Source organism: Polypterus senegalus, chromosome 8 (assembly GCF_016835505.1).
Source record: "Polypterus senegalus isolate Bchr_013 chromosome 8, ASM1683550v1, whole genome shotgun sequence".
NCBI lineage: Eukaryota > Metazoa > Chordata > Cladistia > Polypteriformes > Polypteridae > Polypterus > Polypterus senegalus.
The window spans coordinates 106521592-106535549 of NC_053161.1; the positions used below are offsets into that span (position 1 = coordinate 106521592).

Consider the following 13958-nt stretch of genomic DNA (forward strand, 5'->3'; position numbering starts at 1 on the left):
TATGACAGCAGGCTGGGAGCAGCCAGATCTTCCTATTTTGCCAATATTGAATAACACAACACCAAGGTTCTGTTTGATGTAATATCCTATCTAGTTTCTCCAGCCCCATCTAATATATTTGTCTGTTCAAACAGTGATTGTGATGACTTTCTTAAATATCTTGTTAGTAAAGTCACAGATGGTAGACCTACTCTTCTTTCAATATCTGTTTCTCTAGTAGCTCCTTATTTAACTCTTTTAATCCAGTGTCTCTTGATGACTTATTGTCACTGATTAGTAAAATTAAATCATCTTCTAGTACTTTCAGCATCTTTATATAGGTAACCTGGTATTTGTAATGAATGGCTCTTTGCAGTCTGTCGTGTCCCTAGCTATTTTAAACATGCGGCTGTTCTTCCTTAGCCAACAAAACCCAATTTTGATCCTTCCGTTCCTAAACATTACTGGCCCATTTCTAAAGTCCCACTTCCCTAAATAATCTTAGAAGAGATTGTTGAGCAACAGCTAGTTGATTTCCTTGAGAAACAAGTTTTTGGATCCTTTCCAGTCTGGCTTTTGAAAGCATCACTCCACAGAACCAGCTCTCCTTAAAGTGTCAAACGATTTATTAATGGCTGCGGATGCAGGAGAGTGTTCAATGTTAGTACGGCTTGTTGTTAGTTTGGCTTTTGACACGGTTGATCATAAGACCGTCTTAGCAAGGATACATTAGTCTGTGGATATCACCGGTTCAGCCTTGGCTTCAGTTACCATCATATATGTTCAGACAGGCATTTGGGTAGCCTTGTTTTTTTTTTTTATTTCATTTTATTCCATGTTTTATATTTTGATATCCTATATTCTCTCCGTTTTTGATATTACATTTTATTCTATGTTCTCTATATTTCCACTTTTTCATTTTATTCTATGTTTTATTTCTCAGAGCTTTGTGATTTTGGTCAGTGATAGATGCACTAGAACCACATTTTCACTTACTTAACTGTAGCTGTGGTTGTTCGTCACATGACTAATTGAAACGGAGGACCTCATTTGTTACTAACGATATATTTTAACCTAAATGCAGGTTTAAAGTTAACAACTAGCATTAATTTGTCAGGAAAATTAGGTTAAATATAGACTAAAACCCAGAAGTTATACCTAAATATTAATAGGGTCTCCTCCATTTTAGTATTCTTGTCAAATCAATTGAAAGATTTGGATGCACTGTCCCGTGTAGGTTTGTGCTGATCAGTACAACAATAATGCCGGGCCAGTGGAACTGGACCAAGCCCAAGACTCTAGCCTCATTCCGCATGCCTTTTCACTGCAATGGACATCAAAGCTGGAGATGATGTGCAGAAGATGCTAACTTGTATGAAGCTATGACTTAGTTCTCTGCAGTTGACCCATTTTAGTTCTTGTACGTCTGTAAGAAAACCACTTCATCTTTTTTCCACTCACTGAGCCTTAGTTGTGTTAGTTGTGTTTGGAGGCTCCCCACTATAGGCCACTTTACTTTTACAAATGTGCTAACCAGCAATTCTTAGTTGTTTAAATGATACAGTATATGAAACGGTAGCATGTATTTTTTTTTAGAATTTGAACATCTTCCTGTATTCACCAATGTTTCTTCCAGGGATGCAGTCTGCAGTCATGTTTTTTAGTTTACTGGCGATTCTGAATAGGCCAGTTGTAAACTGCATGTGCCCTACGATTGTCTAGTGTCCGAATCCACCTGGAACTTTTTTTATGTCTATTACTCTTAGGACAAGCCTTGAACTGGAAAAAGGAGACAATGGAAGAAAAAAAAAAAAAACATACCAAACCCACATTGATCTTAAGTAACTGGATCAAGATGGTGCCTCTGCCCAATCAGGGAACATAATACAGTAGCTTACTCTTGAACTAGCATGACTGATGGACTTGTGTGATGTTAACCTCATGTATAAAAATCAAACCTTGCTCTACCTATTTGTAACCAGCATTTTTCTATGCAGATTCCAAAGGGATTAAAACTAAAACATATCCACAGTGCCCAATGATTTACACTTTATTTTGCATTTCATAAACATAGCAGCGTATAACAGGTTGAGAAGAGAGGCATACACATCGTACTATTTTGTAGCTGTGCTATTAGTGAATGAAAATGCTGTAATAAAATAGACTTTATATATCATACACAACATATTTAATTTTATATACCTAATACTGAAAATGTTTTAACAAAAGAGTATTGTTACAAAAAAAAAAAAAATAAAACAACCACCTGTTTGGAGATTGGCCACTTGTGCATCTCTAGGCCTGGATGCACACACTTCATCTTCATAGAGCGGTGCGAGAGGCTGCAAAAAAGTGATACAAAAACAACTGGGAGACACTTAGTTCTGCTGCACTACGGCACAGAATACTGGCCAGGTGACATTTCTAATAGTTATAAATATTAAGTAGATTTGAGGCTATTCAACCAATAAGCAAAGTTCCTGTATTCAGATCATTTCAGGAAACAGATCAAATCAAAACCTTCAAACTAAATGTAATGCAGTACATACAATAACAGATGAACTGTTCTGTACCTTTGGGACACTTTCATATTTGAGATTATAAGAAATTAAAAAGGCAGAGCATTAACCCACATCTACTGGGTTGTGAACTTCACTTCCAAACTGTATTCTGGGCGTCGCTGAACAGATCGAACATTTAACATCTCTGCACAGAATAATGACCTTAATGGATGTACAAGTGGAACCTCGGTTTGCAAGCATAACTCGTTCCGGAAACGTGCTCGCAGTCCAAATCACTCGTATATCAAAGTGAATTTCCCCATAAGAAATAATGGAAACTCAGATGATTCGTTCCGCAACCCATAACTATTCATATAAAAATGATTAATACAAAATATAAAGTAAAAATACATAAAACAAATTAACCTGCACTTTACCTTTAAAAAGAATCATGGCTGGTGTGAGTGAGTTTCTAAACTCTTGTGGGATTCCACTCAATGGGATGACATGCGGAAGAGTGTCCCAAAGCAATCGCAGTCTCCCAGCGCTGTAGCAGTTCGCCATAAAAGCGAATCTGAAAAGATCACGGACATGCTATAAGCGCCTGCCGTCGATGGGTGATACAAGGAACAAGGGACATTATAAATGCGCAGGGCACAGTACTACTTGGCTACGACCCTGCCTGACTGCTGTGTCTGTGTATAGGAGAGTGGCAGATCCTGCTATAATAAATAACCGTGCTGTTGCCGTTTCAAGCTGAATAATGCTGGTGGTGCAAGACGGGGAATCACACGTCACAGCACACACACACACACACACACAGAGTCATACGCTCGTACGGATGCTGACTATATGAGTGAGGCACGCCAACTCAGACGGAGAACAGGAGACGATTGCCCACAATCCCGCAGTGTGAGAGAGAGCGCGAGAGAGAAGAACCATCAGCTCAGTTGTGATCACATGACGCTCAGCAGACAAAGTGTATCCATACTACACGTATTGCAAGACATCGCTCGTTTATCAAGTCAAAATTTATTAAAAATTTTAGCTTGTCTTGCAAAACACTTGTAAACCAAGTTACCCGCAAACCGAGTTTCCACTGTATATATATATATTTTTTTTCTTCAGATTTTAGACTTCAAGTTTTCATTGTGTGCATGTATTATATATAATTATTTGTTCAATTTGATGTATGTAATTTGTGTCCTATCAGTTTTGGAAGTGAAGTTACACACATACAGGGTAAAAACCAGAAGTAACTGAAGCTTTAAAGGACAGAAGATGAATCGCCAACCATCCTTTTAATAGCACCTTTTTTAGAGTGGACACCATCCCAAGGCGCTTTAGAAGCACAAAAACTATCGTACAATTGTTTACATATTTATACTTTTTACACTTATAGCTTAAACAAGTTAAGTGACTTGCCAAGGGTCACACAGTGAGCTTGATCTAGGGACTGGAGAGAAATGTTGTGGTTTAATACCTTAATGACTACGCAGTGATTTAAGCTGTAGATGACCTGTCACTGACCTACTGAAAAACTGCATCTTGACTGACTAAATTTGACTTTTAAATACATCAATTTACATAATGCTTGCTTCACTGTGTCCATATTATTGACGTCCATCACTCTAAATACAGATTTGCTGCATCATAGCAGTCTTTTGTAATTCTGCATGACATCAGAGTCACAATAATATTAGCTATACATAATTATTAATTATCTTACACATCTACAAAACGAGTAGTTTAACACTGTTATTCTCCTTATGTACACAAACATATTCTCAATGGAATGGCTATTGTTGCCATGCCACCTCTGCCCACATAACAATACAACATATGCAAAGGCTCCTCTGACTATATTTGTTCTTTCATAACATTTGTTAGTTCTACTTATATAAAAAAAGACAAAAATAAGGCTTGCCACTTACTAATGCAAGTCTTTGAACAAATAGTAAACAAATACTGAAGTGGAATCATTTTTTTTGTTTTTTGCATACATTCTATTCCAAAAGCCAGGCCTCTTACATAACTCTGAAAGTGCACGTTGCTTTTTTGGAAGGAGCATCCAAAGGGCTTTTTCTGGAATTTAATACAAAATCATACAGGGGGACTTGTCAGTATATCAAAAACTGTAAAGTTCAGCATCTTAAATTACTCATAATAGCATCCATCCATCCATTTTCTAACCCGCTGAATCCGAATACAGGGTCACGGGGGTCCACTGGAGCCAATCCCAGCCAACAATCCTGGGCAGGGTGCCAACCCACCACAGGACACACACAAACACACTACGGCCAATTTAGAATTACCAATCCACCTAACCTGCATGTCTTTGGATTGTGGGAGGAAACCCACACAGACACGGGGAGAACATGCAAACTCCACGCAGGGAGGACCCGGGAAGCGAACCCGGGCCTCCTAACTGCGAGGCAGCAGCGCTACCACTGCGCCACCGTGCCGCCCTCATAATAGCATTTTGCGTATAATTTGGTTTTACAGGTCATACTGTATGCTCAACAATGGTTGTTATTACAGCAGTATATATACAGCTTTAATATGAAAGCATTTTAAAATACATAACAGCAGAACTTCGATTTTTGCAGACGGTGTGCCGCTTTTTAACATTAAAGCAGAACACAGAATACTAAATACTAAAATAGCTATATTTAGCTTACAGGTGACTGACAGAAAATGTTTACAGGTGCATATACTTCTTTTCTAGTAGCAGCAGACAGTTTTCAAAGGTGTGTGGACAATGATGGCACCTTCAAAGATGACAAGAAAAGGAAAGGCCTGGGTGTTAGACAAAACATTTCACAATCCCTGTCACCTGGGCTGTGGGGAATGGAAGGTGGGAGAAGATAAAATGAATCAAATCACATGATTAGAAGGCCATTCTTCCACATCATATGCCCATTAAGAATTAAAGTGGCATAAACTGCCATGGTGCAGAATTCCTGCTTTTAGCATTTCAATTTCAATTGCACTCCCAAGTGAATCATACTTTTAATTAAAGGTTTATTTTACTCAGTTATTTTAGAAAATCCCATATACTGTTAGCGCATCTTTTTTAGATAAAGTGACAGGCTCTACTTTGGCCATGGTTACAATAAATAACAGCAGACATAATCACTTACTAAACCGGGGACAATGCCACCATTCAACCTGCTGCCACCAGACTTTTTCCCTCCCTGTCCCTTCCTGAGAAGTCTGTTAGCTGCATGTTACTAATCGGAGTGGTTTCTTTCTTTTTTTTTTTTCGTTCCTCTTCTAGAATATGATGCTATTCTAGATCTGTACTTGTATGCATGTACAGTAATTCATTACTGCAGAACAAGTCAAGGTAACACCTCAATAGTAAGGTCTGGCCATTCGCTTAGAAGAGTTAAATTGGCAAGGCTATTGCACACATTTTATTTTTTGTAGGGTTTAGTTATAAAGCTCACATTTACAAATATCTATCCAGAATTTGGATAAAGTCTATCTGAAGACACCATTCCATGATCACACAAGTTCCAATTTGGCAGAAAACGTTCCTATCTTGTCTCTAGTGATGAATATTGTGCTGAATGAGGAAAACAGTGTTAACAGACAGGACATTAACACATTGTCGCAGAACTTGTGTGATTTAGAAGAATGTTTAGAGGCAGAAAGCTTACTTATTTTAAATTATACTTCTAATTTATTTACACTCAAAAATGTTACTTAAAAGCTGCTTTTAAAACATGTGAAGTATAAAAAAAAAAATACTAATTTGCAGTAAAATGTGTTTTTAAAAAAATACATAAGGCTATTTTTCAGTTTTTGATAAGCTGGTAACATTTTGTTGTTTTTGTCCTACACTTTCAGAACTCACCTTTGGTTTGAAGACGCATGACTAAGATGTGTATTTGATGGTTTAAATGACCTCAGTACGTATTCATCTAACTAAATCCAACACTTTATCCATCACTGCCTCATTTAGAAACCGTTTACTAGAGAGCCATCCATTTCTTGTCCTTTCCATTACGAATACAAATACTGAACTACCACATTCTGTGTGTAGTTTAACAAACATGGCAACTTGTCAGACATGCTTGCTCCCGAGTCCATATTTTGTTCAGTGATGCCTGTCCCACACTCGTATACCAGCTCTTGGTGAGTACAGGCTTTCTGCATTTCTCAAGTTTCAGTGCAAAGAAGGTTACGGCTCAATCAGCATGAACTTCAAATGACAGCAAAATATTAGCTTCGGAGCACAGTCATGCAGCAGTGGAGAAAGTTCAAGTGGTGTTCACGAATCTTCATTTTTCTCAGTGGAATTCAGGGGTTATACATAAATGCCTTCGGGGTTGAAGCCAGATGAAAGGGGATTTTGGAGAATCCGCAGATTACTGGGCAGTTGCCGTGATGAACCTTGTTTCAGGGAACCAATCTGAGCTGTGGTCTCTAAGTGGAAGAAACAAGAAACAAAATTAGAATTAGAACCTTAATTAAAATTAACTTTTTCATTTGTTTTTTGAAGTTATTGGGAAATCTGGGGGTTGTGTACACAAGTAAAATAGCACAAAACTCTTCTTGCACAGAATTTTGACACTCATCAATCTATAGAATGTTAACCTTTTGCTTTTATGTAAAGTGACATGCCTGTTCATCTACTTTTCCAAACATAGGATCATGGAGAACCAAAGTCTATCCTAGCATTATCAGGTTAAAGGCAGGATCCAGGCCTAGGAAGAAACATTGTAGAAAATAAACATGTTTTTAAATATTTAAACTTATAGCTTGTCAAACACAAATTTGACTCTAGTTATGCTGAGATGTACCCATCCATGCAAGTTCTTTATCTGCATCATCCAATCTGGAGCACTGCGGCTAAAGTCTATCCTAGCAGTACTGAGCAAAAGGTAGCAACCAACCTTGAACTGACGCTAGTCTATTGCAATACTTAGGTACATTCCAACTTGAAAAAGACAAATCCAGCTGAGTTATGAAAATGAAGAGTCACAAATAAAAAAAAAAAAAAATCTAACCATTCAAGTACACTGACCCACACAATTGTTTCCACTACACTAAAAGCATGCTGAAGACATTTTTAGTTATGATTAGACAAACCTCCAGTAACTAATAGCTTCCATTTTATCTGCATGAGCTGTAAGGGGACAATGGTGTAATAACATGAGGGGTAGCTTCTCTCAGTCAGAAACAGATGCAGTTTGATGATTCAGTGAAGCTTATTGGAAGTGCAGAGAAACTAATAAGCAAATTAATGGAATTGTGACATCCTGGCATTGTGTAATGTAATGTGGTCAGGACCTCTTCAACCACAGACAGGATGACTTCATGTTTTCAGAATGAATCTAGTAAATATAATATTGCATATAAAGAGGGGTCTGTAAGTCACAAGTTTGCTCATTCCTTGGGTCTGAACACGATTAGGTCTTTAAACTGCTGTGTAACTGTCAGTCCTTAATCCAGGGGTCTCCGACTCCAGTCCTGGAGAGCTACTGTGGCTGCAGGTTTTCATTCGAACCCTTTTCTTAATTAATAACCAGATTTTGCTGCTAATTAACTCTTTGCCTTAATTTTAATTGATGCACAACTTAAGACTCAGGTCCCTTAATTATTTCTTTTTTCCTTAATTAGCAACCAAACAATATTAAGACACAAAATGAACCAACACATAAACAACAACCTGTGCCCATCACATAATAACAGAAAATAAAGAAAGGTGAAGGCCTCAGTAATGTTAATATGCTCAGGTCCACAAAACATTTTGGAAATGTCTGCCATGGCAGAATAAGCACCATGGAATTAAATAATGGGTTTAATTAGCATCGAGAATTGGCTTCAAGTTAAGAAACTGAATGAAGGTTGGAGTTTAAGGCCCTAACTTAGTTGGTCATCTGTTGGCTCACTTCACATCAAATTTATGTTTAGGTGCCGTTTAAGGAAAAAAAAAATCAATTCAGCGGTCAGAGTCTCAAGAAAAGTCAATCAAAATATAGGGAAATAGTTAATTAGCAACAAAAACTGACCACTAATTAAGAAAAGAGTTAGAATGAAAACCTGCAGCCACAGTAGCTCTCCAGGACTGGAGTTGGCGATCCCTGCCTTAATATGTAAATTGTACAGAGACAGATAAAAGGAAATGTTCACATAGGGCTGTTCGATATAACGATATATATCGGATGACAATATGAAAACGTCTATCGCTGCACATTACGTTATCGTTTGTTTCGTGGTGTCGCAAAATAAACTGTTTACGGCAATGTTTTTTTCATTGTTTTGATGGCCACCACGTGGATGCAGACACACTAGCATGGCTGATGAAGACGAGGCAACACCAGGTAGCTCCACACAGAAGGGCCTTGTTCCTAAACGAGGGGCTACCTCTGTAGTATGGAGATGGTTTGGATTTGAAAAGTCTGACACGGACCAGAAAACGGTACTGTGCAAATTATGCTGCAAACCAATCGCTACCACAGACTCCAACACGACAAACCTCTTCTACACTTCCGCAAAAAGCACGTGAGCGAGCATGCAGAGAGTTTACAACTGAGAGGCAGGCCACGTAGGATATTACAGTTGTAAAGGTACTATTTAAACGAGCATGTTAAAAGCTTGGAAGATTAATTGCTACCAAAACAATTTGCTTAAGGCATAATTTTCCTGCAGCGTTTGCTGTCAGCGTTAATCTTGTTAAAATTACTGTAGCGTCTTCCAGACGTAATGACGATCCGAGACGGTCACTTGGTTAGTTCCCTCTTTATTAAACACAAACAAAAAAAAATGGTTGCTGTTGGCCACAACCACGCCGAACAGACAGCAATCCAAAAACAAACTCTCTTAGCTAGGGGCGACAAGATCGTCGTCCACTCCTCCTTTTTCACAGCGCTTCCCCCCCCATCCCTCCGGAACCTCCTTTACCTTCCACTCTATTACAGTCCATCAGAAATAACAGGGACAACAGAATAAATAACTGAGAGGGATGTAAATCACAGAACACAAACTGCAGAACAGAACTCTACAATAAAGAACAGAACGCTACATTACGTTTACGCCACAACTGCATTAACGGCAAATCTCCGTTAACGAGTTACGCGGATCGCCCGTGCTTGGGGCTGGGCGGCATCAACAAGTTAGCGCCGTCCAGTCCCACGCACGGGGCGATCCGCGGTAACTCATTAACGGAGATTTGCCACACTACGATGTGCAAATTAACATTTTACTAGAATGTAGCCTAAAAAATATTATATTTAATATTATATATTTAATATATTTTTGTCGTAAGCCTTATTGCTGCTACAGTTTGAAGTACAATGTTTACATTTGGTTTTGACAGTTAATGTTAGACTTGTATTTATTTTGTTTAAAGGGTTTATTGGCCTTATATAGTTTAGTTGTTAGTGCTTTGATCCTTTTATATTTAATATATGTTGTGAGAGTTATTGCTGCTACAGTTCACATTTTGTTTATGTCAGGAATTTTATATAGCAGTATTTTATATTGGGCCTTTAGTAATTTGTTTTTGAAAAGTGTTTTATATTTGATACATTAACATTTTATGTTTACATTCTAAGTCAAACATTTGCTCAAATGTTCTAAATAAAAGAATAGAAATAATTACAAGTTGAGTACTTCTCATTTTTGATTTTTTTAATTTAAATGAAAAAAAAGGAGTGGTGATTATATAAACTATTCACTGAATACAAAGAAAATGTACTATATCGTGATATCGGGATATGAAATGAAATATCGGGATATAAGATTTTGGTCATATCGCACAGCCCTATGTTCACATTTAGGTTTATGTGCAGAGGTATAGGGAAGATAATTTCATTTATACAGTGTACACTTCATAGATTGAATACTGCTCAAAGTGCTTCACAAAAATACAATTTAGCTTAAAGTATATTGTGAGGTTTCTGCACTTTTTTGGGACCCCACCCCCTAACGGGAATGCACGCGTCCGTGGAAGATTGCTTATCCATTGACGGGGCAACCGCAGGCTCCCAGCACTGCAGCAGAGTGCCTCAGGAGCAAATCCAAGCCGATCACCATCAAGCTATAAGCGCCTGCCGTCGTTGGGTGATGCAAGGAACATTATAACTGCAGGGAACAGTATTACTTGGCCATTAACCTGGCCACGACCCTGCCGGATTGCTGTGTCTGTGTATAGGAGAGTGGTAGATCCCACTGCAATAAATAACCGTGCTGTTCCTATTTCAAGCTGAATAAAGCTGGTTTTGCTAAAGTTCTGCCTCGTGTTTTAGGGTGCAAGACAGGGACTCATGCGTCACAATATAATGTGAGTATTGTGTGTATATATATATATATATATATATATATATATATATATATCCATCCATCCTCTTCCGCTTATCCGAGGTCGGGTCGCGGGGGGCAGCAGCAGCTTAAGCAGAGAGGCCCAGACTTCCCTCTCCCTCTCTGTATATATATATATATAGACAAACACTAGCTGTGTCACCTGGTTTCACCTGGGAAATTTCATAAAAGAACAGGCCTCAGTTACAGTGCCATCAGTTAATTGGGTGTATCAGTAACTAAGCTCTTTTCTATATACAATACTTGTAATATTATTGGAAGGCAGTGTGTTGTAGCGGTTAAGGCTTTGGACCAGGACCACAAATCCTGAGGCTATGGGTTCACATCCCGCTACTGACATTGTGTCACCCTAAGCAAGTCACTTGACCGGCCTATGTTCCAACTGCAAAAAAAAAATCAAAAAAAAAAAACAAACCAACAAAAAAATAGTAACCAATTGTATCTCAAATTTTGTTAAGTAAGTCACCTTGGATAAAGGTATCAGTCAAATAATAAGTAGTAATAATTAATATCAGGTCACTGGAACTGCTTACTCTTGAACATACAGAATTGTTCATGTGTAAAACATTCCTGCATTAGATCAGTTGCTTCTTTTTCTAGTGTCTTGGCTTTTGTTGATGGTCTTTGCAAAACACAATTTTATAGGAAAGCGTATTCTTTTGAATTGAAACAGATTGTCAGCAGGACTAATGAGAAATTTGAGTATATATTATCATTATAATATATTTATGATTTTCATTTGTTTATACCATTCATTCAAGTACTGTATTTTTTAGTTTTTTTCACCAGCTGTATTTGGTTCCCCCTTTAAATTCCAGAGATGTGAATGCATATGCAAAGCAGTACTTGAAGTGGACATAAATGCCAGTATCCTGTGTTAAACTGACATATTAATGTGAAGAGGAATGAGCACGGAGCACTTGCTTATTTGAAATTCAAGGATCACTATCTAAGACCAATGTTTCTCCTTTGGAGTTTGCAGCACAGTGATTGAAAAGAGTGGAGTTGGGATATGGGGAGTTCTCCTTTAATGCTTTAAGCTCTGTTATTGAAGAGCAGGGGCCGGTCAAATGAGTGTAATGGATAAGCAAGATGAGAGCATCTAACAGTGCCAGTAGTCAACAGCAAAAAAACAGTACTTGCTAAACAATAATCTATGCATCTTTCTTGACCTTCACCGAACTTTTCATTCCAGAATGTGATCACGTCTATTTTTTCCTGTGCAGAACACCACAGCCCATCTTCAGCTGACCGTTCAACCTATTTGTTAACTGGTGCTATTCATATGGCCTGTTAATCAGTTCTGCTGCATCCACCATTTGCATACAGCACACTCTCAGCACAGAGCAAGCAAGTTGGTATAATATTTAAAAAAATATTGAAAAAAAATATAAAAAAAAAACATGTTTTGGCTAAATTTCTTTATTCTGTCAGTGCAAGCTCCTAACCTCTCCCTCTCACTCGTGTCACCAAATTTCAATCAAATGCATCAAGGCGTTTTAGAGATTTTGGGGTATTTAGTTTTTCTATTGTGGGGGGTGGGTTACCCCAAATTACCCCAAAATGTCTTTTTTAAGGGGTTACCTACTGCCATAGATGTACCACCCTGCCAAATTTCAGCTTTTTAACTAAATGGGGAAATAATATTTTTGTTTATGAGCGAGTGAATGGGTCATTAAGCCTGCACCCACAGAGTGGAAAGGAGTCTGAGAGGAAACAAGAGTGTGAGAGACTGAGACAGTTGTGTGGAAGCAAAGTGAATCAGGAATGAATGCAGTGGCAGTCAACAGGAGTTATGGCGATTGGGGAGAGTTCCTGTAGGGAGCAAGTGTTCCATAGGAGGGTCACTCCTGCTGAGCAGGGCTTGGGCATCACAGTTGTGACTGGCTGAGGTGAAAGGGACGCAAGCCATTTTAATGGCCTCCACTGAGGAGACCTGATGGGTGAGTGGGGTGAAGAAGAGGAAAGAAAGGCACTGAGGCTTAGGTAACAGAGAAAGAGAGCTTGATTTTACCATTGTATTTTATTCTTGATTTTAACCCTCATTTGAATTATTGATTTAATGATATATTTACTGATTTATATCTCCTACAATGAGCACTGGTTTTTATTGGGACTATTCATGGATTATTTATTTAATGAAGAACTGCACTGCCCTTTTTCTATGGATACTGCCTGTTGATTTTCTTATTTAAAAACACTGCACAGTGCGCTTTTGGATGCCCCAGTCTTGTTGTTTATGTGTCGTCATTGCACTGATCCATATCGGTTTCATGGCTATAAATGTCCATGGGAATCACAATCACGCTCAACTCTGAGGAGAAAAAACAATAAGCAGATATGATCAGATTTTGTACAGTGCAGCCACTGTGACATCACACGTCTAGAAACATGTGGGAGCGTAACAATGGGTTTCACAAAATGGTGGAGATGATGACATCACAAAAAAAGACTATAAAACACACATATATAGACAAAATATAAACTATTGAAATCTTGATAACCTGAAGGAAACCAGGAGCACAGAAAGGGTTAGGGGAATCTGGAACTGGCCGAGTGTACTAGAATAGCAAACTGTCAGGAAAAAGGGGTGTAATGGCAACTTCATGGTCAAAAAGCAAGGTCTAGCCAAAGTCAAAAAATAGTCCGATAAATATCTAGCAACCAAAGCCCAAAAGATTTTCAGTATAAGTCTGCAGACAAATCCAAAATCTTGGATATTGGGAGTAGTGAGCTTCCATCTTAAAGACCCTGTGGGGGATGACCTCACACAGTTTGACTTCCAGTTCACGTAGTAGCAATGGGGCAATAATGTGAATACCAATTACCTGTCAGTAAGTCCAAATGGTGGTGTAAAAATAAATAAAAATAACATGACTTGAAAATAAAAAAAGATTGCAAAACAAGTATAAAAAGGAATTATGTGTCAAAAAACTGGATGTGGACCCTTGCACATATTCTTTATGAAAACAATTTGTTTTGAAACATTAAGGATTACAAGTCCTACTATAACCAGTAGATGGCAGTAAATGGCTACGTTGGTCTGCTCGACACAGGACCTGAAAGTGAAGATAAACGTTTTACAACATTCTTTGCTTTACCGCAGCTTTACTTGATCAATAAACCAAATAAATACTTTAATCT

At 38.1% G+C, this 13958-nt stretch overlaps 1 protein-coding gene across 2 annotated transcripts in view; it reads right to left on the reverse strand.

Moving 5' to 3' along the window:
• Positions 1–5734: 5734 nt before the first annotated feature.
• Positions 5735–13958, reverse strand: part of rassf8b (Ras association domain family member 8b) — a 206751-nt gene continuing 198527 nt past the window's right edge. For both annotated transcript variants that reach the window (XM_039761555.1, XM_039761556.1), the window contains exon 5: positions 5735–6914. In XM_039761555.1, the coding sequence (XP_039617489.1) occupies positions 6796–6914 (119 nt within the window). In that variant the 3' untranslated portion in view covers positions 5735–6795. The remainder of the gene's footprint in view (positions 6915–13958) is intronic.